Source organism: Pteropus medius, unplaced genomic scaffold (genome assembly GCF_902729225.1).
Source record: "Pteropus medius unplaced genomic scaffold, Ma_sr-lr_union100, whole genome shotgun sequence".
NCBI lineage: Eukaryota > Metazoa > Chordata > Mammalia > Chiroptera > Pteropodidae > Pteropus > Pteropus medius.
This window is the reverse complement of record NW_024354503.1, coordinates 11,817,605-11,845,262: the sequence shown is the minus strand read 5'-3', so window position 1 is coordinate 11,845,262 and position 27,658 is coordinate 11,817,605. Positions and strand designations below refer to the sequence as shown.

General features: G+C 33.3%; 1 protein-coding gene across 1 annotated transcript in view; it reads left to right on the top strand.

The window, feature by feature from the left end:
* CD2AP (CD2 associated protein) overlaps positions 1-27,658 on the top strand; it is a 106,158-nt gene that overhangs the window by 16,046 nt on the left and 62,454 nt on the right. Inside the window, exons 2-4 of the mRNA XM_039854516.1 lie at positions 5,351-5,511; positions 21,196-21,349; positions 26,305-26,405. Coding sequence (XP_039710450.1) covers positions 5,351-5,511; positions 21,196-21,349; positions 26,305-26,405 — 416 coding nt within the window. The remainder of the gene's footprint in view (positions 1-5,350; positions 5,512-21,195; positions 21,350-26,304; positions 26,406-27,658) is intronic.

Genomic DNA, 27,658 nt, shown 5'->3' with positions numbered 1-27,658 from the left:
CTTTGTCTTTTTTTTGTTGTTGCAATTTTACTTTTTTGAGTTTGAGATTTCTTTTTGTTTATTCCGTGTGGAATTGTTTAGACTTCTTGATTCCATGGACTGATATCTTTTATAAATTTGGTGAATTCATAGCTATTAACTTTTCAGATATTTACTTTTTAGGTTCTCCTTCTGGGACCCCACAGTTAAATGCGTTAGACTGTCTTTGTATATCTTCTATGTCTCTTACAGTCTTTTTTTATATTTTCCATATTTTTGTGTGTCTCAGCTTCATTTTGGTTAGTTTCTGTTTACCTGCTTTAGTTTTAGCTAGTTTTCTGCAGCTGTACCTAATATATTTTTACTCATCCATTGAGTTCCTAATTTGGTTATTGTCTTCATCAGAAAATACCTGTGTAGTTCTTTTTCAAGTTTGCATTCTTACTGTGTACAATATTCAACTGTGTGTCAGTTTTCAAGCTGAATTTTTTATCTATAAACATGGCAAACATTATTTTAAAGTCTATATCTGATAATTATAGTATCGAGTTTATTGGGATGTTTCTTTTATTTCTTGTTTCTCTAAGTTTTTATTTATGATGTTTTTTTACTTTACTGGTTATCTTTGCTTATGTCTGGATGTTGTAAATTAAAAAAATATTCTTTGACACAATTTTAGGTCTAGGATATTTTCTAGAGAAGATTTTGATTACTTCTGTTTTGTCTTGAACCACAATCCACAGTGCAGGTGTGAGGTTTCTTGAGTCATCCAAGTAACATTAAACTGGGCTCTAGTACTTGGATGCACTTATTTAGGGTCTTATCCCAAATTTTGTGTTGGTTCCTCAGAGGTACCACCCTTGATAGTCCTTGGACTATACTGCTTTACCCTAAAATTGCAGAGCTGCTGGAAGTATAGTTTAGCCTCTCATGTGTTTAGCATTGACAAATACCTCCCTGGGCAAAAGTAGCCTCAGTATTGTATTTATGATCTCTCTTGGTTCCATTCCTCACTTGGATTTCTTTTATCTGATAACGTTAGTATATTTTTAGTTTTTAAATCTTTTTAAGAAGGTGATTTTTATATTTCATCCAGCTTTTTTAGTTGTCTTTCCTGGGATAGTTAGTCCAAATTATCTAATGTTTCATTACTCTAAGGTCTTTGATGCCATATTGTAATAACTTTATTATTCCTACAGATCACATAAGTGATGTCCTGCATGAAGTTGTATAGCAAACTCTCGAATTAAAAAAGATTTTATTTAAACAGTTTTAATTTTTCAGTAAATACAGTTGTTATATAGTGTCTGGTGAGCATAGTTTTTTAGTAACTTATTTTTACCCAATTAACATTTTTATTGTAGAAACATGCCAAAGTATGGGTTACCATTTACAAGACTGCCTTCATTTCTGACACCAGCTGCAGAGTTAGGGGTTTCCCAAGATTGCTCTCACGTTTGATAATTTGCTAGAAGGACAATATGAAAGTTGTCATACTCTTGGCTCTGGTTTATTATAATAATAGGATACAGATTAAAATGAGCCAGGGGAAGAGAGAAACATGGAATGGATTCCAGGAGAGTTCCAGGAATGGAGCTTCCTGTTGTCTTCTCCCTCTGGAATCATGGACAGCATTTACTCCTCCTGGCAGTGATATGTGACAATATGCAGAATATCGCCAACCAGGGAAGCTCACCTGAGCCTTGGTGTGTTTTATTGAGAAGATACAGTTGACTGCCCATGTGACTAACCTTTAGTCTCTAGCCCTTTAGTCTCTGCATGGCCCAAAGCCCCCAACATAATTACATGTTTAGAGTATTGGTGCAGTCCCTGGGTAAACAGAGGTGCCCAAGGAACTCTAAGGTTCCCAAATAAACAAAAGCACTCCTCCTAGAGAACTTCTTCCAGGAGATGAGACAAAGTCCAGAACTTTTTTGTGTGAGATTAATTTTTTACTAAAGATGAAATAAAAGGAGATAATAAACAACATCTCAAATCCCTTCAGATGTCTGTTAACATTTTGGAATATAACTCTTTATATTTTTCTATGCATATTGGAGAGTGGATTGGATTGGATTGATCATCTGTGTCTTGTCCTTGCTTTCATATTTTCTTTATGTCTCTTTGCTTTACCCTTTTTTGAAAGTTTTCTTGGATTTGTCTTCCGCCCACTCCTCCCGCCCAAAAAAGAAATTAATATGACATGTTGGAAGACATAAATTTCTAAACAGCTTTTTTTCATAGCACTCTATTCAGATTTTATGAACTTGATTAAAGGCATAACCTTGTTTTATTATGCTTTGAAGTTTTTTTTTTTTTTTTTTTTAACAAATCAAAGGTTTGTAACCCTGTGTTTGGATTGCATCTATTGGAGTCTTTTTTTTTTTTAAACAGTGTTTGCTCACTTCATGTCTATGGGTCACATTTTGGTAATTTTTGCAGTATTTCAAAGTTTTTCAGTATTTTTTATGGTGATCTGTGATCAGGGATCTTTGTTACTATTGTAATTTGGGGTGTCTTGAACTGCACCCATATATAATGGTGAACTTAATTGGTAAATGTTGTTGTATTCTGACTGCTCCATTGACCAGCTGTTCTCCAGTCTCTCTTCTTCTCCCTGGGTCTACCTATATTCTGACACAAAAATATTGAAATTAAGCCTACAATGGCCTCTAAGTGTTCAAGTGAAAAAAACAGTCTCATGTCTCACTTTGAATCAAGGAGTAATTTTGACTTTCAAGTCTTATTATTTAAGGAATACATTTTGTAAGGCTATAGCTGTCATGAGTAGTGATTCTTCTGATGGAACTGGGCAAAATAAATTGAAAACCTTCTGGAAAGGATTCTCCATTCTAGATGTCGTTAAGAACATTCATGGTTCATGAGAAGAGATCAAAATAACATTAACAAGAGTTTGGAAGAAGTTGATTACAGCTCTCATGGGTGACTTTGAGGGGGTTCAAGACTTTAGTGGAGGAAGTAACTGCAGATGTGGTGGAAATAGCAAGAGAACTAGAAGTGGAACCTGAAGATGTGACTGAATTGCTATATGATAAAACATTTAACGGATAAGAAGTTGCTTCTTATGGATGAGCAAAGAAAAGTAGTTTCTTAAGATAGAATCTACCTCTGGTGAAGATGCTGTAAAGATTGTTGAAATAACAACAGAAGATTTAGAATGTTATATAAATTTAGCTGATAAAGCAGGGGCAGGCTTTAAGAGGATTGACCCCAATTTGGAAAGAAGTTGTACTATGAGAAGAATGCTGTGAAACAGCATTGCAAGCTACAGAGAAATTGCTGTGAAAGGAAGAGTCAGTGGATGTGGTAAACTTCATTGTCTTAATAGAAGAAATTGCCACAGCCACGACAGTCTTTAGCAGCCACCACCCTTATCAATCAGCGGCCATTAACATTGAGGCCAGACCCTCCACCAGCAATAAGATTATGACTCACTGAAGGCTCAGATGATGTGTAAAATTTTTTAGCAATAAGGTATTTTTTGATCAAGGTACGTGTATTTTTTTAAAAAACCATAATGCTATTGCATACAGAATAGATTACAGTATTGTGTAAAAATAAATGCACTAGGAAACCAAAAGATATGTGTGACTTGCTTTATTGCAATATTGTCTTTATTGTGGTGGTCTGGAACTGAATCTGCAATATCTCCAAGGTATGCCTTTACATCGCTTAAGGATACAAATTTGTATTACATTTACATTTTTAAAAATTGTGAAATAGTAAGTTGTAGAAATGTTATAAGTACAGTACAAAGAATATTTTCCAGACTGATGGCTTTCTTCTGAATATTTTTTTCTGACTGATCCCTTTCTTCTGAAATTCAGGGCTTTTTCCTACTTAATCATAATCCAACTATAAAATTTAAGAAATTAACATGTATTCATGTATGGACTCATGGTTTCTTTATTCAGTGAAGTTTGTTCTGTTACTGTCATTATTTATTATGATGCTTAAATTGTCCTGGTATGCCCAATGGGAGCCTTTTTTTGATATCACTTCTTTGTGTTCTTCGGCATCATTTCATCTTTTTTTGAGAACTTCTTGCTTTCTGGCATAATATGTTTTAGGCTTTTCTTGTTTCCTGCCTTAGCCCTGGAATTGTCTGTCTTCCGAAGGATTTCTGATTCCTTTTAGTAGAAAGTGGTGTTCATAAGATCTCAGCATTAGGTTTGCTCATTGCCATTGGGCTGGTTTCAGGCCCTTTCATTGGACAGCTAGGGTGGGGGTGTGTGTGTGTGTGTGTGTGTGTGTGTGTGCGCGCGTGCGCGCGCGCGCGCATGTATATATTTATGTATTGAAAATATAAGTTCATGCAGATACTTCTCATTCCCATACATTATCACAGGTTTAAATCTAGCCTTTTTTCTTTATAACTCTTCTCTGACATAGACTTGGCTTCCATTATTCTTCATATATTTACTTATTTAATCAATCCCCTTGCATGTAAGCAATTTTCCATTTCTGTTGTCACTGAACACCTTTGCATAGACACCCTCTTCTCCTGCTTGGACTGTTAGTTCTCATTATAGGTTGCCTTCTCGCTCCCACACCACTGCATGGAACTCTGCCCTCATCTCTCTAATACCATTCTATTGTTATGTGACAATATTGCCACAAACATAGAAGTTTAAAATCATATACATTTATTATATCATTGATTTTGTGATTCAGCACTTTGGGCGTGGCTGACTGGGTCCTCTGCAAGGCTGCATTCAAAGTGTTGGCCAGGACTGGGTTTTCAACTGGGGAAGTACTGCTTCCAAGCTCACATGGTTGTTGGCTGTCATTCAGTTCCCTGTGGGCTGTTGGACTATGGGCCTCAATTTTTTGCTGGCTGTCAGCTGTAGACCTTCCTTAGTTGCTTGCATGTGGCCCTCTCCATTGGCCAGCTCGCAACATAGCTGCTTGTATCTTCAAAGCCATCTAATGAGTTTCTAGAAAGATGGACATTACAATCTTATGTCAAAACAGAATTCAGCATGCTTGTCATGTTCTGTTGGTTAAAAGTCAGTGATAGGCTATGTCCACACTCCAAGAGAGGGAGTTACACAAAGAAACGCATGGGGATCAACTTAGAGTTTGTCTGACATAAGGAATATATATCTTACTATAAGAACAACTGATTACATGAATTATACATTGTATTGAGCCTTCCACTTAAAACTTGTACTGAGCTTTATACTAAGGTAATCAAGAAATTTGCTGATGTATGCAAATATTTAAAATCATTGAAGTAAGCCTTGATGATACTGTTGCTAAACGGGCTCCTTAGTTTTATATTTAGTACTATAGTTAATTGTATTTCATGAATTAAGTTTTAGACATTCATTTATTTTTCTTTTTTTAGTTGACTATATTGTGGAATATGACTATGATGCTGTACATGATGATGAATTAACTATTCGAGTTGGGGAAATCATCAGGAACGTGAAAAAACTACAGGAGGAAGGATGGCTAGAAGGAGAACTAAATGGGAGAAGAGGAATGTTTCCTGATAATTTTGTTAAGGTAAGCTCAGTTAAATATCTAGCTGTTACTTCATAGGATTTAATTTTTAACGTTAAGAAATATATATATTTAAAATTAATACGTTTAAGTCAGGCTCCCCAATACCCAGGCCGTAGACTGGTACCTGTCCGTGGTCTGTTAGGAACTTGGCCACACAGCAGGAGGTGAATGAGGGAAGCTTCATCTATACTTGCAGCCACTCCCCCGCTCTAGCATCACCGCCTCAGCTCTACCTCAGATCATCAGGCATTAGATTCTCATAGGAGCACCAGTTCCTGGTGCCAAAAAGGTTGGGGACCTCTGTTTTAGATGAGGTTTTGCTCTGCAGAATTTAAAAAACTAGTGGTCCAAGTACCTCTGTAATGGGTATCATTGTTGCTTGGTGTCCTGGTGGATATAACAACATTCTGTGTATTTGTATGTGTATATATGTATTATGTACCTACCTGTTTACTTGTCTTTTTAAATAAATAGTAGTTTGCATTTGGCTAGTACTTTATAACTTACAAAGTTGTTTTGCTGTGTATATTCTTATTTGAGCCTTCAAATGTCTTGTGATGTAGGGCAGATGATAGCCTCATCTTAAATATGGTGACGTATAGACTAAAAGGTTGAATGGTTTACCCAGTGTTTGCTAGCTAATAAGACATAGAATCTGAACTGAAATCCAGTATTGTTGCCCCTTTACTCAAGTCTTATCATCTCTTGTTGCTTTTCGGTATTATAACAGTTAATCTAGCAAAGTAAAAGTTTTTCTTCAGTTACTACCAGACATTCTCTTTTTAGTAAATATCCTAGTCACCTTTGCCAGAAAACAATCAAGATTCTTAAATCTGTTATAGACTAATAAAGATCACAGTTGTTTAGAGAAGGAAAAAAGCGTAAAGATACCTGTATATTTACACTTCACTTACAGTTGTCTTTGTTTTCTATATTAGTTTTCTTATGCCCAACCACATATCTGCCCTCATAAAATGATGAGTTTTTCCGGGAAGGCCTAGATTGTGTGTCTCTTTTGTTTGTTCATCTTGCACAGTATTTGTTAGAATACCCACACAAGGTGGTTATTTATTAAATATTCTGTGAATAAATTTGTGTTTATTTTAGTTGTGGTTTTATTTTTAAGTATGAACACATGCTTTATTCTGTTAATTGATTTTAGAGAAGGTGAACTAACTATACTTTACCTAACTACACTTTATCTCTTGAAATAACCAACAAAAGCTATAGTAGGGAATTGAACTTATGAGGAGGTCACTTTTGTTTTTATTTTTTATTTTATAAGTTGACTTCTTCTTCTTCTTCTTTTTTTTTTTTTTTTTTATGACCTAAAATGAAGTATAATGTAGATACCATGGAAATTGGAGTGGAAAACGGAATTTAGACACAGTCAAGTTTCAACTTTGCCCTTTGCAGGTGGTGTGATATAGGTCAAATCACATAATTTCTTTTCTTCAATTTAAAATGGTATATTGATGATGTATGTATAGTAAGCCATGACATTGACCTCTTATCTCTCTCCTTTTTAATGGAGAGTGGCTTTTCAAAGAAAATACAATTGACTATTAAAATGGGTGTTAAGTGTACTGACCACCTCACCTCCCCACCCTCTCACAGTCAAAAATCCGAATATAACTTTATTTCTCTAAAACTTAACTATGAATAGCTTATTGTTTATTGGAGGCTTTACTGATAACATAAATTGTTGATTAACATGTTTTGAATGTTATATGTATTTGTACAACAAAGTAAACTAGAGAAAATGTTATTATAAAAATCATAAGGAAGAAAACATACTTATATAGTATTTATTGAAAAAATTTGTGTAAGTAGACCTGCATAGTTCAAGTGTCAGCTGTATATTAAAGAATTGAATACTGGTTAAAAAAAAAATTGAGAGGTTTTTATGTGGTTCTAATTATGTGCTGATGTATAGTTTCAGTATGGAGATGATCTATCATGGGACTCCATTTTGAAATACATTATACTTTCCTGTTTCAGTACTAATACTAGAACTTGAGTTTAATGAACTGCCTGCTAATAGAGGATACCTTTTAAGTATGCTAGGTATTAGAAGGAAGCTCAGTCTGGAATTAAAAATTAACCACAGAATACCAGATTAGAGTCAGAGACATCAGTATGAACTCATGTTTAGTCTAAAATATGTGTAGATATATACAGAAATAATTATATATGTGTGTTTTTATTCTTGGGTTCGTATACATACATATATTTCTTAGCTCTTTCTGCTGCGAGGGCCTAGAAGCAGTGACATGCCAGTAAATGCCCAGTGCCCAGATCATGGTTTCTAAATATCATTCGCCAATAAAAGGAATTTCTTTGGAGAAATGGTTGATTTTAGGGCTGTGGCAAGAAAATACAGGATGAGCCTAGGGCATCTAGTAGTGTCAGAAAGTAAGGAAGTGCTCGAAAAAACAAAATGATTGGGCCATTTGTATTGAAGGAACATAAGAGCCAACCTGAAAGAGCTCCCAGTGTTCTGAGCTAGAACAGTTTGAGCAACAGAGTAACCTAGTATTTAATTATTACCCAAAGTTGATTGTAAATATACATGAGGTCATGCTGATATAAATATGGCTGAATAAATAAGTGAGGAGAAAGGATAAATCTTACAGAATTATTCTAAAAATTTGTAGATACTTTTCCCCATTCCTCTTTAGAAGCATCCCTCAGGTATGGACTGGACAAAAGAATAGATAGAACAAAAAAAATAGTAATTTCACAATGGAGAAACCTGGCAAATAACTACTACCTGAACCAAGTGATAAGGGAACTAGCATCATCAGTTATAAATTGTGTTAGTAACATGTATCTCCTTCACCTCTGTGGTATTTATTCATCCCTAAAACTCACAATCCCAGTCTAAGCTTGAGAAAAACATCAGACAAACCTAAATTGAGAAACATTCTACAAAATACCTGACTAGTACTCTTCAAAAATTTCAAGGTAATGAAAAACCAGGAAACACTAAGAAACTGAAGTTGACTAGAAGGGACTAAGGGGATATGATGACCAAATGCATTGTGGTATCCTGGATTAGATTCTGGAACAGAAAAAATGTTAATAGAAAAACTGAAGAAATCTATATAGTAGTATAGTAAATAGTAATAGTTGGCTTTAATACTTCAGATGTATATGAGAAGATTCAAGGGAAAGTTTAATATATAATTCACTGTCCACTTGAAAATAAGCCTTTTAGTGGGACATTAAGATACATTTGTTATTTTGTAAATGTGAGACTTTGAAGTGAACGGTAGAACTAGGCTTCCTATAAAAAACTCTCGTTCCTGTTATTGTTTCAGATACCTATACTGAAGAGCAATGATATTCAAATTTGGCCGGAAAGTGGATAGAAAGGTCAAATCATTTTTGCAGCCTATTATGAAAAACTTTGTAGATGCCGTAAGTTTGTTTTTTGACAAACAAACATGTCCATTTCATTGTCCCTTTGACAGTTCATCTTTACATGATTTAATTTAAAAAATATTTTACAAGGATACGAATACACGAACTTAATGTACAGAGTATCATTTTGTCATTTTTGCTTCACTTTTACTTTATAATAGAAAACATTACAGATAAAATTGATTTCTTTGTTTTACCCCCTTATTTCTCTCTCCCCCAACCACCTGTATTCTGAAGTTGTGTATATCCTTCTGATATATAGTTTTATATTTTTACATGTGCATAAATAGTATTTTGTGTGATTTAGACAATTACATAATTATTATGTTGGATTGCAGCTTTTAAATAATTAGATTTCAGTGTGGATACATAATATAGTCACTTCTGCTATAATGTATTTTATAACAGTAGTTAGCTCATAAGTGATTACTAGATACAAAAATGATGTCAGGTAAATGGGAAAGTTGTGTTAGTTTATTTTCTAGGTATGGGGAACTGAGGCAGAGTATAGAATTATAAGCAAGAAGGGAATAGGCTCTCATGTTACCTGCTTGCATAGACCAGGAGTTCTTTCAGCTCTTAAACAAAGCCTTTTTTTTTAAGTGATCATCTGTACCTGGGTATTTTCCTCAAAGTTACACAGTCTTAGCATTATAGAGCTCTTAACTTCTGGTGCTCTCCTCCACTTTGGTCTGCATTGTCTCAGCATCCACAAGCCAACATTTCCACTTTATTATTTTTAAGCATTTTTAAAAGCTCCTGAGGAATCCATTGTCATGACTGCTTGTACTGTCTTAAGCTTTTGTCAATCTTCTGAGGTTCTAATTGTTAATTATTTATTTTCAGTTTTAGTGCTCAGGTTCCAAAGTTACATAGGTTTAGAGTAGACTGCTCCAAACTAGTGATTTTTACATAATCACTAGTATTTTTAGTGTTTTATTTAGAAGTTTCACATAATTAGTGGTATTTTAGTGTCTTTTTAATTTTTTTCCAGAGTGTCAGATGTTTAGGAATGCACATTTAGTGTTATAGCACTAGTTAAATTTTTTTTTTTTTTTTTTTTTACAGCATTCCATTGTCTATGTCTCTACCACATTTTATAAAAAGTTAGGGCTGTTTTCTAGTTTTTAGCTATTAGAAACAATGCTGCAATGAACTTCCTTTGGTAGGGTTATTATGCATAGCTGAGAACTTGCTGCATCCTAGGGTATACACAGTCATCTGTACTAAATGTTGTCAGATTTCTTACTGTATAATTACACCAATTTAAACTCGCACCAGTACTATAAAAGTATACCTTTCTCAAATTGTCCTGAACATTTGATACCATCAGATTTTTTTCTTTTTGAGTGGGGAGCCTAATCTTACAGATGTACAAAGTTTCCACCATGTTTCATTTTCGTGATTACTAGTGAAGTTAGGCATTTTTTCCTTTTGAGTTCTTGCTCATTTTCTCAATGGTTCGTAGTAATTCTTAATGTATTGTGAATACTAGTCCTTTGTCTTTCTGCTTATCTGTCTTTTATCCTTTAGATGCACTTTTGTGACTTGTCTAAGTATAACTTGGGAGCAAGGAAGGCTTAAAGGTATTCTCTGTGTTTATTAGTTTTGAAGTTTTGATTTGCCATATAAGTCTTTCATAAATCTTGCTTTCTTTTTTGTGTATATGTGATTTGGGCATTAATTAATTTTTTTTTTCCACATTACAAGTACCAAATAGTCTATTACCCTTTCCTCATTAATTCGTAATGTTTAAGTATTAAGTCAAAATTAAGAAATATGCTAGTTTATCAGATCTTTTTATATTCTCAACTGAAGTGTTTTGGACTAAAGTAGAGTCAAGTGTCTGATTTATTTGTTGCTGTAAATTTTGAGATTCAATATCAATGTCTATTGATATTTGGCAGTCTGCCATTAGAGTTGCTTCTTTGTAATTGAGATATGAAACAAAATAAATACTCCAATAAACAGTGCTTAGTAATTGACTGTGGAGTGTTTTGAGGTGTGGTGAGAGAAGAGTATTTGCCACATCTTATTTTACTGGGAGAGATCACAGCATGAAAACAGAAGGATAAATTGTAATGCCTTATATATCTGAATGTCAAATGTTTGGTAAAGATGATGGGAATGAAAGGATATGAGAAAATACCTTTTTCAGAAAAGATGTTAAAAGTAACACTTGAATTGGTCCTTAAAGATGGGAGGTTAGATGAGTACCCATTGTAGTCTATGTCTGACAAAGACGAAAGGTGTTTTGTGGTAAAAATTAGATGGGCTACTTTGGCTGAATGAAAGTTTTTGTATGGGAGGGTGTAATGGAATTTAAGGCCAAACATGTGGATTAAAGCTGGTGGTACAGTGCATTTTGAATATTATGTGAATATTTATTTAAAAGGTAACAGGGAAATTGCAGAACTTTTGGAGACAAGAGAGATAAGACAGAAGCTTTAATAGGTTAATCTGAGTGAGAAGGAAAGGTTTTAAAGAGTGTTGAGGCTATTAAGTATGATAATGGAGATCAGAATGTTACAGTGAGAATGACAATGAAGAGATAGCTAATAGACTAATAATATATTTATTTGTGTTAATACTCTGTATGTTCACATACATCTTCTCACTTTATTCTGCCATTTTTAAAAGTTAGGGACTTTGCCATTCTTGTCTAAAGTCATACTGGTAATAGTAGGGCAAGTAGATAACTGATAGGCAAATGACAGGCTGTTTTTAGATGAGAAATGTATATATCATATATGCTGATTATTAGAGAAATGTGATTATTTTATAACATTATATGCATTTGAGAGTCTAAGGACAAAGTAATATGAACCTTAGCTATTGAAATTCCTCAGTTGCATTAGCATAGTTGAAGGGTTACAAAATTAAAGTTCTTTTGATAACTTTTAGAATTGACTCTGGAAAAAGAAAAATCAAACTGCTCCCTCAAATTGCAAATTTATAGAAACTTTTTTTTAAAAACTAGACTTGAGAGATTTTAGAAAAAGGCATTTGACATAAGGGCATTTCTAAGACTAAAAATGGAATGGAAATATGTTAAACATATAAAAATAATATATTTAGTAAATGAAACAAGGCTTGCAATGCTCATGTAAAGTTATCCATAAGTAACTTTATAAAGTGGAATCAATTTCTTTCATGTTCTTCTTCTGCCTCTATTCCTAGAAATTCTGCTGAAAAATAAAGTTTTATTATACAAGTTAAGGAAATTAGAAGACCCAGTGTATCATTCATAATAAGATAGCTTATACTGTATAACCAGCATCAAAATCTTAGTGTCATAATGCAGTGAAAGAGTATATGCATTCATGCAGAATTTATTGTAGTCTAGCTAATGAGTTGTGTTAAATATAAGTAAAATAAGAAGTTTTCTCCATTGCAAATAAGATGAACAGCAACTTTAGCACCAATAAGAGACACTTCTCAGTAAGTCTCTTTGAAACATGTAGTTTTCATCAACCAGATGTCTTTTCTTTCAGCAGTTAATAGCAAGGTTTTCAATTTTATTTAGATAATGGGATCTTCAGTATCTCTGATCAGAAATGAAATTCTTTAGGCACTCTGTATTGAGCTATTTTTTAGTAAAATCAGAAGCACACCATGGCATATCATCTCATGTACCATGCCTCTTAATTGTTTTATTCTTTTTGGCTTGCCATTCATTGACCAGATATTTACTGAGGTTCTATGTGCTAGGACTTTTTATAGATGCTAGGAACACAACCTGTGAATAACACAGGTAAGTTCCCTGCTCTTTATGAGTATATATTCTAATGTGGGGGGCAGAACAGACAGACACGAATAAATGAATAAGACGAAGATATTTTTTGATGGTCATGAATGCTTTTAAAGAAAAAAATAAGTGGTGGTGGGTGGAGAATGGCATTGATACTTTAAGTTGAGCATCTCTGAGGTTATTTGGCCATTAAATCACAGAAGAGAGCAGAAGTGATAAGGAATGCGTTCCCTTTGTGAAGGATTCCTGAAATCAGAAGAAGGTAGGCTCACTGTGATGGTTGTGGTTGCCAACCTTTGTACCAGAGCTACTTCAGAAAGAGCATGGCACTCTGAAAGAAACATAGCCTTTGGAGTCAGGATATGTAGACCTCTATTTGACTTACCCCCTCCCCACATACCCACATGTGTACCTACTGTGTGTTCTAAAAATGCTTCACTCTAGAGCATGCGTTTCTTCCTGTGTAAAAGTGGAGAATTCCATTAGTTTGGGGTGTTTGTAAGAATTAGATTATATCTATATATGCCTTGCATGTAACATATGATGGCATTTATTATTTCATACTATTATTTTCTTGCTCAGGAACTGCCCATGCATTTTGGAATGGGGAAATGGGAGAAGAAAATCAGCTAAAGTATTCATTTAGTCACCAAATATGTAGGGTTTCTTTTTTTTTTTTTTTCCCAGTGCCTGTAGTATGCCAGGTACTGTTAAGTCAGATGTTAATAATAAAATAGGTAAATAAGGCAGAACTTTAGTAATTGCCCTTTGTAAAGAAGTAGTTTTTATGAAAGGACAAAAATAGGAGAGTAATTAAAATGAGAAAATATTCGACAAGCAGCCTGATTAGCCTATTTTTCTAAACTAGATCTGTATTCTTTGTGGTGGTAGTAGTGGTAGAAGAGATGAAGTCTATTTAAAAGTGGTCTGACTGGATGAGAAACCAGACAATAAAAAAGCTTTTAGTGTATGTTAGTATTTGTGTAAGCTCTAGTTCCTTAGGGTAACACTTATTGTGATAGGTCTTTCTGTGGAACTAAAATCTTACTATATTTATAGAAAAATGATCTTGTGGAAAGACCTTTTTTTTTGGTTGAGTCCTTTAGAATGATACAAGTAGTTCTTCAAAGGTGAAGGGGCTAAAATAAAATGCCTTTGGAAGATAGCTTTCAGTTACTAAGGAGAGAAAGTAGACATCAAAGAGGACTCATTATTAAAAGCTGAGGATTTGTGTTCAAGTTCTGGTAGAAGTATTGGTAGTAAAAGTATATGTAAAAAATCAGTATTGGTTGAAGACCTTGGATCTCAATCTAAACTTTATTGAACTAAAGAGGAAACCTATGTTAAAAAAAAGAAAAATGAGCTACTTCCAAGTCCAGTTGCTCACTTGGTCTCTGTTGAGATTGGTGCGGGAGGAGCTCCTTGATAGTGTGGTTGAGGTGGGAGTTCAGGCTCGGATAGGCCTCCACTGATACCCTCCTTGCTGGAAGGGCAGATGTGCCTCTTTAGTGTTGCTTTTTGGGCTGCACTCACAGTAGGGGTGGGGAGGGTGTGCTCATTGCCCTCTGGTTGGGAGGAGAGGCCTGGCTGGGGATATGGGCAGTGGTGGTAGTTGAGGTGCCTCGTTACAGCCTGGTGAGGGTGGAAGTCTAGGCTCGCTACCTACCTATCCTTTGCTGGCATGGGTGGGGATGGGGCTATAGTTTTTTTCTATGGTGTTTGAACACAGAGTGGTCATTGTTTAAGAGCTTTCTGTATTGCTAGGCTACCTCTTTCTTCATCCTTGGGCTAGAGAGAGCTCGCTTTTCTTGGAGCTTTTTTGTCCTCTCTGCCCATTGGCATTTCCAGGTTACCAGCTTCTCCAGAACTCAGTTTGGAATATGTGAGGCAAAGAGAAAGCCCAGTGAACTCGAACTCACTAACCAGGTTCAGAGGAACCTGGTCTTTCTGGCTTGTGCTACCTTCTCTCTACCTTTCAGAATACTTTTATCTATTTATTTTTATCTATTAGGTTTTAACTGTAGTTAGTGGGAGGAATATAGGGAAAAGTATATCTTTCCATAAGGGGAAATCTAGATGGTTGATGCCTTTAAATAGAAATTGTAATGCACATCCTTAACTATCTAAAAACTTACAATATAGGAGTTTTTCCTTTTAGAAGTTGTGTAGGAATAGCTGTTTTTCTTAAGCTGTTGTTATAAAGTCAGTATTCAGAAAAATGTTATAAGTTATTAACATAAGAATAGATTAGCATTCAGTGTAAAAGTAATAAGCTATAGTTGATACCCTTTATTTTATGATTTGTTTCTGAAGATTAAGATACATGGAAGTAGCTAATAGTGCAATTGACGAGTTACAGGCATTTAATAAATGTTAGTGGACTCTGTTCACTGGTGAGTTTCATATATGGTAGAGTACATAGTCTGATCTCCTGAGTGAGTCAGACAGGAACTTGGGGAGGAGAAGAGGAGGAGCACTACTGTAGAAGGCACATTTGGTAGTTTTACAAATATCGAATTGAATCGAAGCACAGGGATCATGGGGAAAGCAGAGAAATATCAGTGAAATAAGATGTCAGAAGAGGTTACCAGAAATATTAGTTGTATTTAAAGAGTATTAGTGGGACAGTAGTTTTTGATAGGAGATACCAATCTGTGAGCTTTGAAGCAGCTTTCTTGTGTATTTTTTACTGATTCTGGAGAGTGCTACAAGTTATTATGTGATCTGTTATTGTTATAATGCTTTTACTTAAGTGTATAAAAAATAAGGGGACATGTTCACAGAAGATGTCGCAGATGTTGATAAGTGGATTATTGTTTCCTATATTTTAAAATGAAATTTTGATCCCTTTTTGAGAGTTCTTGAAGCTTGATAAAGTATTTTTTAGTTTTTGGTATAATGAGGGATTAGGAAACAAGTTATTCACACGTATTCACATGTATTTCAGGAAGCTGACAAGTGAATAACAATCATTTGAATTTTTTTCTTTGTTTTGACCTAAATTTCTAGCAGGTTTTTCATTTAAAAAAATATTTAAATTATTGAATCTACTTTTTAAAAGAAAATTAGGCAGTTTGATGACTTAGCTTGCATTTAAAAATATTGTCATTTGATTTCTAGATTCCATAGGTTAAATGGCTACATAGACAGGTATTTAAAATGTTTTTTAAAGCTACTTATCAAGTAGCAATATGGGGAACGAGATGATGATTTGGCTACTTTGTTCATGGCTACTTTAGAAGGATCTGAAGGATTCTTTAAAAAAATATAATGTTTTTTTAGAATGATTCTGAGTTAGTTTTTAAATTGGTTGATATGCCACTGTTTCCATAAGAATTATTCTTATTTGAAGGAAGGCAGTGACAATTTGATCTTACGTGACCTTTATTTTTTGAATCCCTTCATGAAAATTGTTAGTTTGCTTAGATAAACCTCAGTGAGGTTTTCAAGTATTAGGAGATGTATTGGTGGCTTTAATAGAACAGTTGAGGAAGCTAGCTTTATACTAGGAGAAGAATATTTGTTGTTCAATTTACTGTAATTAGTTGGAAACATAGAAGAAAACAACTCTAGATACCAGAATACTAAATGGAAGATAACTTTACTTATTGGGAATTAGAATAAAAACAGCAGATGAAATGCCAAAGTTTTACGTAGTTAATTTATGATACATCATAGTACATTTTCCGTTACATACTGTAGAACATTATACTTTACACACTGATTAAGAGCAGTTTGTTCTGCAACTTGGGTTATTTTTGATAATATTCTGAATCCTGTATAGACTATATTTGCTGAATTAGAGAAATAGTTCAATACGGGTAATGCTAGAAGAAACATGTAAGGATTTAGATTTAGTAAGGTGTGGTTATACAACAAATATCTTTCTCCAAATGCCCTAGAACAATTTGACTTAGAGTGGCTGTTATTTGTGGGCACATCATATTTTTAATTAAAAAAAAATCACTAAGATAATGTTTTAAATTCGTTGGTATTCCACAAAATTACACAATTTCAAGCAGTGTGGAAGTATGTATTGTGGAAAGTACATTTCTTAAAACCCTTCCTTAACTTCTTCCCACTTTTAGGAATTTGGTATCTTATCAGCTATTTCCAATCAAAATCTTTTAAACTGAATTATTTGTACCCTCATCCCCCTTTATATTTTGTTTTCACACCATAAATTTAAAATTGAGACGTTATTATATAAATCATGTTAATATTTACCTGGGACTTACCTGGAAAGTTAAATTCTACTTTTTCCTCTTAAGGAGTTAATAAATTTTGTTTCTGCTAAGGTGTTTCAGTTTGTAGTAATAACTTAAACCAGGAAAGCTTGAATGCTGGAACCTGGGCTTCTGAGATATCTCCTGGTTTTGCTCTTCTTTGGATCAGTATTCATTTCCTGCTTGTCAGTGTCATCTCTGGCCTCAAGGAGTCTAGCAGTTTTGAGGATTTCCATGTAGGCCTAGTGTCTTTTGAGTCGTAGATACACACACTAGCCCTCATTCCTTGCATTTCTTATCCTAAAGCCCCTTTATCCTAGACTTGAAAGCACAAATAACATTATTTAAATTAATAAAACTAGTGTGAAAAATGTGATCATTATAAATTATTGGATATTTACAGTTCATTTCAATCAGTGTGGTATATCTGAAAGAATATGAGTAAGTAGTGTTTTTCCTACTGTATTTCACTTGGCTGTCATTAACATTCTTGTGATAGGAAAGGATGCCAATGAATATACATAACTCACCCTCCTTTTCTACTTTTTCCTTTTACAAATGGGGGAGGGGCAGTTGAAATAGGGGGTCCCTTTGTCCAAATTGGAGTGAGAGCATTTACATGGAGAATAGCTTATTGGGGGTAGGGGGGGATAAGTTTAGAAACTTTCAAAATACTCTTTTTCTGTGTTATATCTTTTGTTTTCCTTGATGCCTCAGAAGGTACATACTGATTTCATATTAAGGAGATTTTCCCCTGTTGGTCATTTCACTTTGCACTTAAGTTATTTGTGTGTGTGTGTGTGTGTTGTGTGTGTGTGAGCGTGCGCGCGCGTGTGTGAGCGTGCATGCACACACACGTCCAATTTAATCATAATAAAAAAAATCTGATGACTTACAGATAGTTTTCTTCTGGATCATTTCTTATATAATGTCACTTATATTCCACAAACAAAAACTTAATGGAGTTAACCATTTTGTTAGGTTGGAAACCTTATTTTTTAAATGTGGGTCTGACGTTGACTAAGTCAAAGCTAAAACAGCGGATGTATACCAAATAAATATTTAATCTTGTTTATTTTTATTATTCTCTAGTAATATCACTTTTCTGTATCTTCTGATTTATGCTTCTGTAAAGTTGGAGGTTCTAGTTCTATATAACACTTTGGAAACCTGAATGTAAAATTAAAAATAATTAAGTGTATTTCTTGCATTTTAATTAGCATAAGCAGATCTGTAACTCTTTAGGAATTGAGTGGTTAGGTAACCTGTTCTTTTCACTTAGGAAGTAAAAAGAAGCTCTTGCCCTCTAATCTGGATTTTATTCTTCTTGACCTTTAATTCTGTGATATAGAAGTTAATTCTATTTTTGGATCATCATCATGCACTGACCATGATTAGATAGCCAAATTATTGTATAGATATGTTACAACATGAAGGAGTAGTTTGTGAACTTTCTTGATTATCTTTTAAGTTTTCTGTTTTTGGTCAGGGCAATCAGAGGTAGGTATCTTTGATCACCTTGATAGATGAAGAAAACTGGATTCTCTGTGATCTTTTTGGCTCTCTCATATGCTTATATTTCTCATCTTCCTTTAATTTGCTACTTTTACTTTTCTACCTTACCTATGAAATAAAACCAATCAGTGTAGTACATTCTTATCTATATAGAATCAATCCACATTTTTTCTTGGCCAATTTTGTATTGACATTATCTATTATGTAGGAGGTTCAGAGTTTTTCTGAGTTTGCTTTGTCAAGACATGATACTCCTCTGAGGACTTTAAAAAAAAAAAACCCGAAAAAACAACTGGATCTCCCGGAGTCATTTTCAAAGTCAGGAAAGGAAGTAGAGTTGGTAGACAATAGATGTTACGATGTTAATATGTGTTTTATTTACTGGCTGATTAGGTAAAAGGAAGTAAAGGGCAGAAGAAGGAAGAAGCACTGAAAGCCTTACTAACACTTCATAGGTACCCAGTAAATAAAAGTTGCTGTTGAAGATGATAGCCAAAGAGTAATTACACATGTCCAGAAACTAGGAAAGAGAATAGGTTGGTGAGAGAGGGAGAGAGGAGAGAGAAGAGGCAGACACATACCCACACTTCCACACTCCCCCACACCCTATTCAGGGTAGACTGTGTATATATTTTAATTTGCTTCTCTCTTTTGCTTTTGTATCTTTTGTTTTCAGAAGTTTTATTATATCTAATATACATGGATTTCATGATGTTTCAGAGCATATTGAATGTCCTTAAAATGTTTCTAGATCTTGGACGATATGTTGTAAATTAATTTTTTTTAGAAATGAGAAATATTGTTTCAATTAAAATTTCATACTTAGTTAATTTTTATTAAAAGATAACATAAATATCCAAAGTTTTATAGCTAGTGAATACGATAGGACCAAGATTTATACCCAGGTCATCTGTCTCCTGAACTTGAACTCATAATTGTATTTGGTTAAATTAGAGTTACTTTCCTAGAGGAACAAGATTTGAATGTCACACTAAGTTATTGGTCTTTTGTATTAAAAAGCAACAATAGCTCTCAGAGATACGACTTTTACTTTATTTTTTAAGAACTTAGGTAGCTCATGATACAGGAAACTCCAGAATGAATATTCTTTGGCATGTTGAGGTTGTAACTACCAGTCTTTACATAGATTTTGTGTTTTTATTAGTTTGAAAAATACCTAGCACAATCTGAAATCTGTGAGGTTTTCAGATGTTGATATGTCATGTGTTAATAGCAAATTGAGGTATTTTTGCTTAAGTGCATTACCAATAAAATGAACCAAGCAGTTTATATTGTAAAATATTTTGTGTTTTCTATGATTTATACTTTAATATTTTTTCACAATTCTACACCAACTTAACAGTTTTCCCAGAATGAAAAACTGTCTTTTCTGATTGTAGAATGATAGGTATTGTTAAAAAGCAAACAACTTTTGAGCAGCATAAAGAAATCAATCATCTGAATTCCTACCAGTTAGAGAGTAACAACTAGTTAACATTGTGGTAGACATACCTGGAGATACAAATTCTTTGTTTAACTTTGTATGTGAAAAGTATCTTCTGGTTAGTGATTTGCTTTTTTTTTATGGTTACTTTTAATGAACAGAAATTGTTAATTTTAATACCAAATGTGTGAGGTAGGAATTCAGTTTCATTCTCTACCCCCTAAATATGGAACATTAGTTTTACAAGCATCATGAGTTTTAACATTGAATTTTCCCCTCACTTTTTGTTTGTTATAGATTGTTTGTCTGCTTATGGACTTTGTTTTGTTTCATTTATTAGTAAGTCTGCTTTTATGCAGGTACCACTCTAATTTATAGTGTTTTTCTTTATATCTTAGTTAAAAAAAAGTCATCTCTTTAAAGTATTTCGGCTGTTCTTGGCCTTTTGTTCTATACAGATTTAGAACTGATTTATTAATTTGCTCTCTCAAATCCGTGATAAATTTTTGGAATTGCATTGAATTATTACATCATTTTTAGGGAGAATTAATATCTTTGTGATAATGAATTCAAAATTACTGAATATGGCATACTTCCCTTTTATTTGTTTTATTTTATGTCTTCCAATAAAATTTCATTGGAAGAAATTTTCATGGAAGTTTGTATCTTTTGTTAGATCTATGACTTAGAACAGGGTTCATCACATTGTGGCCCATGGGCCAAATCTGAAAGCCACCTGTTTTTGTAATGTTCCATGAGCTGAGAATGCTAGCTAAGAATTTTATAAATTGTTGGAAAAAAATCAAAAGAAGAAGAATAATGAGATGTCACAATTATCTAAAATTGAAATTTTAGTGTCCATAAATAAAATTTTGTTGGTGCATAGTTATGTTTAATCATTTAAGTATATGACTGCTTTTGCACTACAAATGGAAGAATTCATTGTTTCAACAGAGATTGGATGTCCCACAAATCCTAAAATAGTTTACTATGTGGCCCCTTATAGAAAAAGTTTGTCCACCTCTGACTTAGAATTATTGTTTGTTTATGTATCTCATGTATCTTTGTGTGTTGGGGTGGAGTTGTGTTTCAGCCACCCTTTCTTTACCTTTATCTCCAGTTCTGATAAAACTTAAACTTGTAATGCGTCACCGTAACCAAAATGTTTTGCATTTTTTAGATTTGTGTGGGCAGAGAAAAAGGTTGAAAACTATTGATAGCATATTTTATGTAATAATCACTCCTGTATTTTGGTATTTTGCATTTGAGAATTTAATAAAATATAACTTAATTTGCCTATTTACTGATTTCCCCTTTCATAGGAAATTAAGAGAGAGACAGAATCCAAGGATGACAATTTGCCCATCAAACGGGAGAGGCATGGGAATGTAGCAAGTCTTGTACAACGAATAAGCACCTATGGACTTCCAGCTGGAGGAATTCAGCCACATCCACAAACTAAAAACATTAAGAAGAGTACGTAAATGATTCTTTTATGTTTAAGTCAAAATAGAAGGGTGTCTTGTAGCTGTTCATCAATTATTTTAAGGAAAATAAGTTCAGTCTTTGCAGTAGACTGTACAAACTTCCTACTTATTCTCCCGTTACCAGTTATTGGAAGGGCTATTTATGACCTATTGTAAAATCCGTTTACCACTCTTTAGCTTAACTGAGCTTGTACAGAGACAAGTTTCTTCTTAAGTAAAGCCTAGACAGAGGGCTTGAAGGTTATTAGTATTTTATTTTGTCTCCTAATAGGAAAGGACACAGTAAATTTTATTTTCCTCAAGAACATGGGTCATAACTTTTTTTGTAAGAAAGAAAAACCATTATGTAGTTGTTGCCAGGAGGTTTAGGTTTTTTCCTAAGGATCCTTCATAACTTGTTTTTAAGTGCATGTGCTGGAAGGACAAAATTGGTCATTTGGTGCTGGCTAACATTTAAAACAGGATGCAGGTTGTTTTTGCTTTCAAATTGCTTTTCCAGGAAAAGCAAGCTTATGTTTTTTTTAATCTGATTTTTTTTGTTACTGTTAGTTTGCATCATATCCTTAATTCACAAAATAGACCAGTTCTTCAAAAGTGGTTCTTTGTAATGTTAAATAATAGTGGACTCTACTAACCAATACTGTTAATAAAATATATTTAAAAATACTTTAAAACCATTGTAAAGGTTCATGGTAAACACTGCAAAGTGAATGTTCAGTTTAAATCTGAGTGCCAAGACAAGTGAATCTGCATGTGTTGAATTTTGTCTGAGCAACTAAAAAGGACAATTTCAGATGGATAGTATGATGTTGAATGTCTGGAAACTACTTCATAGTCTCCAAAGCCAAACAAGTGTTGGCTTTTTTGTGAAGTCTAGTCACGAAGCCATTGAAACTTGTGCTATTGCGTGTAAGCTAAGTGTGAAAACTTCTTTGGTAAAACAAACAGGTATTCTAGAGGGAGCACAGAATAATGTTGATTGCTAATAATGTTGATTACACAGGACAAAATTGATTACTATAAGTTGCTAAAGTTACAGAAGAGAACAAATTTTTATTATACCAAAAGCAGTTATAGTTCTCACATTACTGGTAAGACCCTTGTAAATTCAGGCACAGAGATAATGGTGTGTAGGATACTTAGAGAGTAAATAATTGACATCTTTCAGCATCACATCTCTATATAATATTCAGTGTGAAATATAAGTAGATATTTCACTTTATACTAGAAAAAAATGGATGCCAGATGTGAATCCACTTTTGGCATGTGTGAGAGAAGACTTCTGTGCTTGTAACTTTGTGTTTCTAATTTATTAGTGGAAACTCATGCTGCAGAAGTGATTTTCATCTAATTAATTATTTTGAATGTAAAAGATACATTGAGGCTGATAATGATAGATCACTAGTAGTTGTATCCAAAGAAAGGACGTTGCTAAATGAAAAATTACTTCACTGGAATGCCAATCAACAAACACAATGTTTCATTTCCAGAAAACAGTTGGTAGCAAATAGTATGTATGTCTCCTGATTTTGAGCCAGTGCTGAACAAAATAATGAAAATTTTGAAAACCATCAAAACATGGTCACCGACAATACATCTTTACCGCTCATATTTAAAAAAGGCATATTAGATCAGGCTCTGCTCTTTGACATATTAAAATATTCTAACTCATAAGGGGAATAAGATCAAATGACTCCTCCCCAGCTGAGCCTCTCGAACGAATAGGTAGGGTGTTCTAACTTTATATTTTATTTTGAAAAATTTATAATCTTACAGAGAATTTGAAAGAATAGTTCTGCAATAAACATGATATTCCCTTCATCTAAGTTTGCGGTTAACATTTTGTCACATTGGCTTTATCTCTATATCTATATACATATACAAATACATTTTTTCCTACTGAATCAGTTGGCAGTACATTGTAGACATGATACTGCATCCCTAGTCATAAGAGTTTTTTTCCTTCATGATAGTGGTAATGATAACATTTTCTAAGATTTTGATTGTCTTAATCAAGTAGTGTGTCAGCAGTATAGCTAGAATCTTAAACAGCTTAAATCTTTCATTTAATAACCTGAGTATTAGGATTTTTTATTGCTGAGAGTAAGAATATTTAAAGATTCAACCATATATCAGATGGTTCAATTGCTGTGTTTCTTAATGTTTGATGATTTTCTTTGTTTACTGGAGAAAGAAATTGATAAAATAATTTTTTTTTGATGTTAGACAAATTTAAATGCTACACTAAATCTGAAGATACTTTTAAGAACCAATTGGAACTGAAAGTAGATCAGGAATTCTTTTGCTGCTATGTCTGAAATTTTGCATTCAGTATCCCGACTTGTGAATGTGGTATGCTCTTCATTTTACATTTGATGGAAAGATTAAAAACAGTAATCTTCAGTGCGAAATGGGTCCATACTTTTAAGAGCTCTGTTTGATCTGAATATTTAGATCTGTTTTTCAGAACCATGAAATACTTGCCATTCTTAATGACCTGAATTGGAAAATTTAGTATTTTTTTTGTTTTAGTAGGAAAACTAAAGAAAGTAACTTTACCGAGTGTGAAATTTCACACAATTTGGTTTCGTTTTTAAAAAAATACAAAACATTTTTTAAAAGATTTTCTGAAAAATTTAAACATTTATGTGCTAAGTTCCTTAATACACGTGTGTATGAAGACCATGAGAACAGTGTTAGTGTGGGCAATCAAATCTGCCAGATAAAGCTGGGTATGGATAATGTTTCAAAACTTACAGTCTAATGGGAAAACATTCAATTACTATAAAATAAGAATAATAGTAATAATTATCACATAGAGTTTTAGAGGTATTAACATTTTCAGTATTATAGGAAGTATTTGATAAATGCTTAGAATAATTACAGTGTTTTATACTATTTAGAACCATGTTAGAGACATATAAGTGCAGTTATGATTTCAGTGAAGTGGTGGTAATGGGGACTGTTTAGATCTTTTTATCAATTTGGCTCTTTCCTTTGAAAAGTGAAAAATTTCTTTGTAAATAATTTTGCAAACCACTTTGGGAAAAAAAACCACTCAGTGGAGAATTATTTGAGGGAATAAAAGGCTTTTGGTTAAAATATAACTTGGTTGCTCAGAGTTAGTTGATATGCTTGGAGGCAGTGGGGCTAATTAATACTCTTTATTCACTTTAAATCATTTAAAAAATTGTTGATACTCATCGAAAGGCTAGTTACATTTTTTAAAGGCCTAAGATGATCAGAAAGATAGAAAGGATTTTCTTTGAAGTGCACTCTGAGCAGAATAGATTTTCTTTTCCAATAATATAATTTCTTCCTTGTTTATGAAGTGCTAATAACTACAGAGAACACATTTATGAACACATTTTCTCAAGGTCACTTAAAAAAATATATATTTAGGGACTGTACTTATCTCTGGTGTAAGAAATGAGACGTTTTCTTTGCAGTATGCATGAAACCACTATTCTTAAATTACTACTTAAAATTACTTAAAAATATTACTTAAAATTATTACTTAAAAATTTGAAAAATTTTACTGTAAACTCTAGGTTAGTTATAAAAGTATGGTTAGTGTTACATTTCTTTGGTTCCTCTTACTGTAAAACATTTAAAAAATCAGATATAATTATTCCTTTAGGAAAGGGAGAACTATTACTGGGGTGTAACTTTCTTATTTGAAGACTGTAGATTCTTCTGTTTACTGTGTAATGTCTTTTGTACAGCTGCCATGGTGTTGGTTACATGTAATGTGCTTTTTATTGTTGTTTTTGGGGTTCAGTTGGATTTATTTTTTGTTTTGATTATTTTATAAATCTATAGAATGTCAGAGCTGAAATAGCTGCCTTCTCATGATGTGCCTGAAGTAGGACAGCTTTAGTTTTGTCATTTTTGCCTCCACCAATGTTTCAGGATTAATTTGCTACACTTGTTCACATCTTTGGTGGTCCAGGGTATCCATAGAGGTCTCTTCCAACATCACATTTTAAATGAATCAGTTTTTCCCCTCCTGTGAGCTTTCTTCACTGTCCAACTTTCACATATGTACATAGTATTTGGAAATACAAGGATGTGAATGATCTTAGCCTTGGTCTCGATCAACACATCTTTGCTTCTGATGATTTTCCTAATTCTTCCATTGCCGCCCTTCTGAGTCTCAGCCTTCTGTTGATTTCTTTAAGTAGCAAAAAGTAATCCTTTAATCAACTATACCTGATCATCTACCTATAGCTGCTTTAATGATTCACTTTTAAAGATGAGAGTCTGAGTTCTCAACTAGAGTTTGAAAGAAATTGAGAACTACAAGCCTGGATGGTTACACATAATCATTACTTGTTTGAATAAATGAAGCTTATTTGAAAAGATAAAGTAAAATTATTTTTAATTTTACGTATGTGAGTTTGATTTTTATCTGTCAGATAAAATAGAGCCGTTAAACAAGAGAAAAACATTTTAGATTTGTGCATTTTGCCTCTTTTTAACACAGGTACTCTTAGTGCATTTTAAATATTCCCAGACTTTGATCAGGAAGTAGTCTGGAAATCACTAGCTTGGAGGACTTGTCTGTGATAAATTTGTTGTGCCAACAGTATCTTTTATTGTCTTTGTTTCTAGTCTCAAAATTGGCAGTGGATATTTTGCTTTTGTGTAATTGGTGGGATCAGATGTATGAATAGATTTCATTGTCGGGAGCATTATAACTTAGTTGGTTTGAATTCATTTTGAGATTTCTAGATTGCACGTGGGCGCAAGGTGGAAAGCTAATCAGAACTGATTGTGGTTGGGTGCTTAGAATGCTTACATGTTCTGTTTTTATTCGTATGTATAAATCCTGTACAAAAAAACCAGTATTTAACTAAAGATGTTATTGTTTGTTTCAATGTTCTTTAAAATAATTTTTTTTAATGATCTTTCTTAACCTAATTTTTTATTATGTTCTTTTAGAGCCCAAGAAGCGTCAGTGTAAAGTTCTCTTTGAGTACATTCCACAAAATGAGGATGAACTTGAGCTGAAAGTGGGAGATATTATTGATATTAATGAAGAGGTAAGGAAAATGTTTTAGAGATAAAACAGCAATTACAGTAGATGCTCTAGGTGTTAAAAAAATGCACTGTAAGAATATTAATTTTTTGTTAAAATTTTTTTGCAAGTTAGTGTTTTTAATGAAAATTTTAAGACACAGACTTTAAAATAGATCTTTCCTGACTTAATGTCAGGTTGTCTTATCTGTAGAAATAAAACTTTACTCATCCTTGCTACACCTAATATTTGTGTACTGTGTTTGTGTCTCTTAACTTTAGGAAGAGAAAAAAAACTTCATTAAGTTAAAAATGTAATCTAAGTAGCTAAATCTATATAAAACTTTCGTTTGTTTCTGAAATCACTTTAGGGACAGTGCAATAAAATAGAAGGAATTTTACTTTTTGCATAGCAGTGGAATTTTACCTTCTACATAAAAAACAAAATCATTAAAAAGCTTCACAGTTTTTGAATTATTACTTTCAAATATTAACTAAAAACACTTTTCTCACATTTTAAAAATACTTTAAAAATAACTTTTCATATCTACATTTACCATTAAAGGAATATTAAAGTTTTATTTGGCAGCTGAAGATCTCATTTTCAGTGTATATATTTTAATATTTTGTCACAGGGATTGATTTTTGTGTATTAACATCATGTAATATTTATCGCCTATGTTTATGTTAAATTCTAATGTGTTTATACAAAAGGTTATTATATTTTATTTCTACCAGGTGGCAATAATAACAGTTAAATGTTTATCGAGTTTATATTATGTCTGAAGAAGTATGCTTGAGTGTTTGACATTTATTTCCTTTAAATTTCTGAACCCAGAGATAGGAATTCTTATCCTAATTTTACATATGAAGATTGAATCACGGAAGATAAACTTTGTGGCAGAGAACTGTTTTATTAAGTTCATGGGTGTGTGGCTCAAGAATTCACATAGGGAATAGGAGGGATGATTTGTCTCTGTTCTGTGATATGTGGGGGCCTAAGCTGGAAAGATTCAAGGTTGGGTGCTGGAGGAATCACGGGAAGCCTCCTTCACTGACTTGTCTGGTACGTCGAAGACTTGATTACAACTGCCTGTGGAGAGCCATTATGTAGCCTCTCCATTTGGCTTGGGGGGTAGCGATTTCAGGATAGTCGGACTTATTACGTCAGTTCAGTGCTCTTAAGTGTAAGCATTTTAGCAAACATGGAGGTAGCCTTTTGTAATTTAACCTCGGAAGTGATAGTGTCACTTTCACCACATTCTGTTGGTTACAAGCA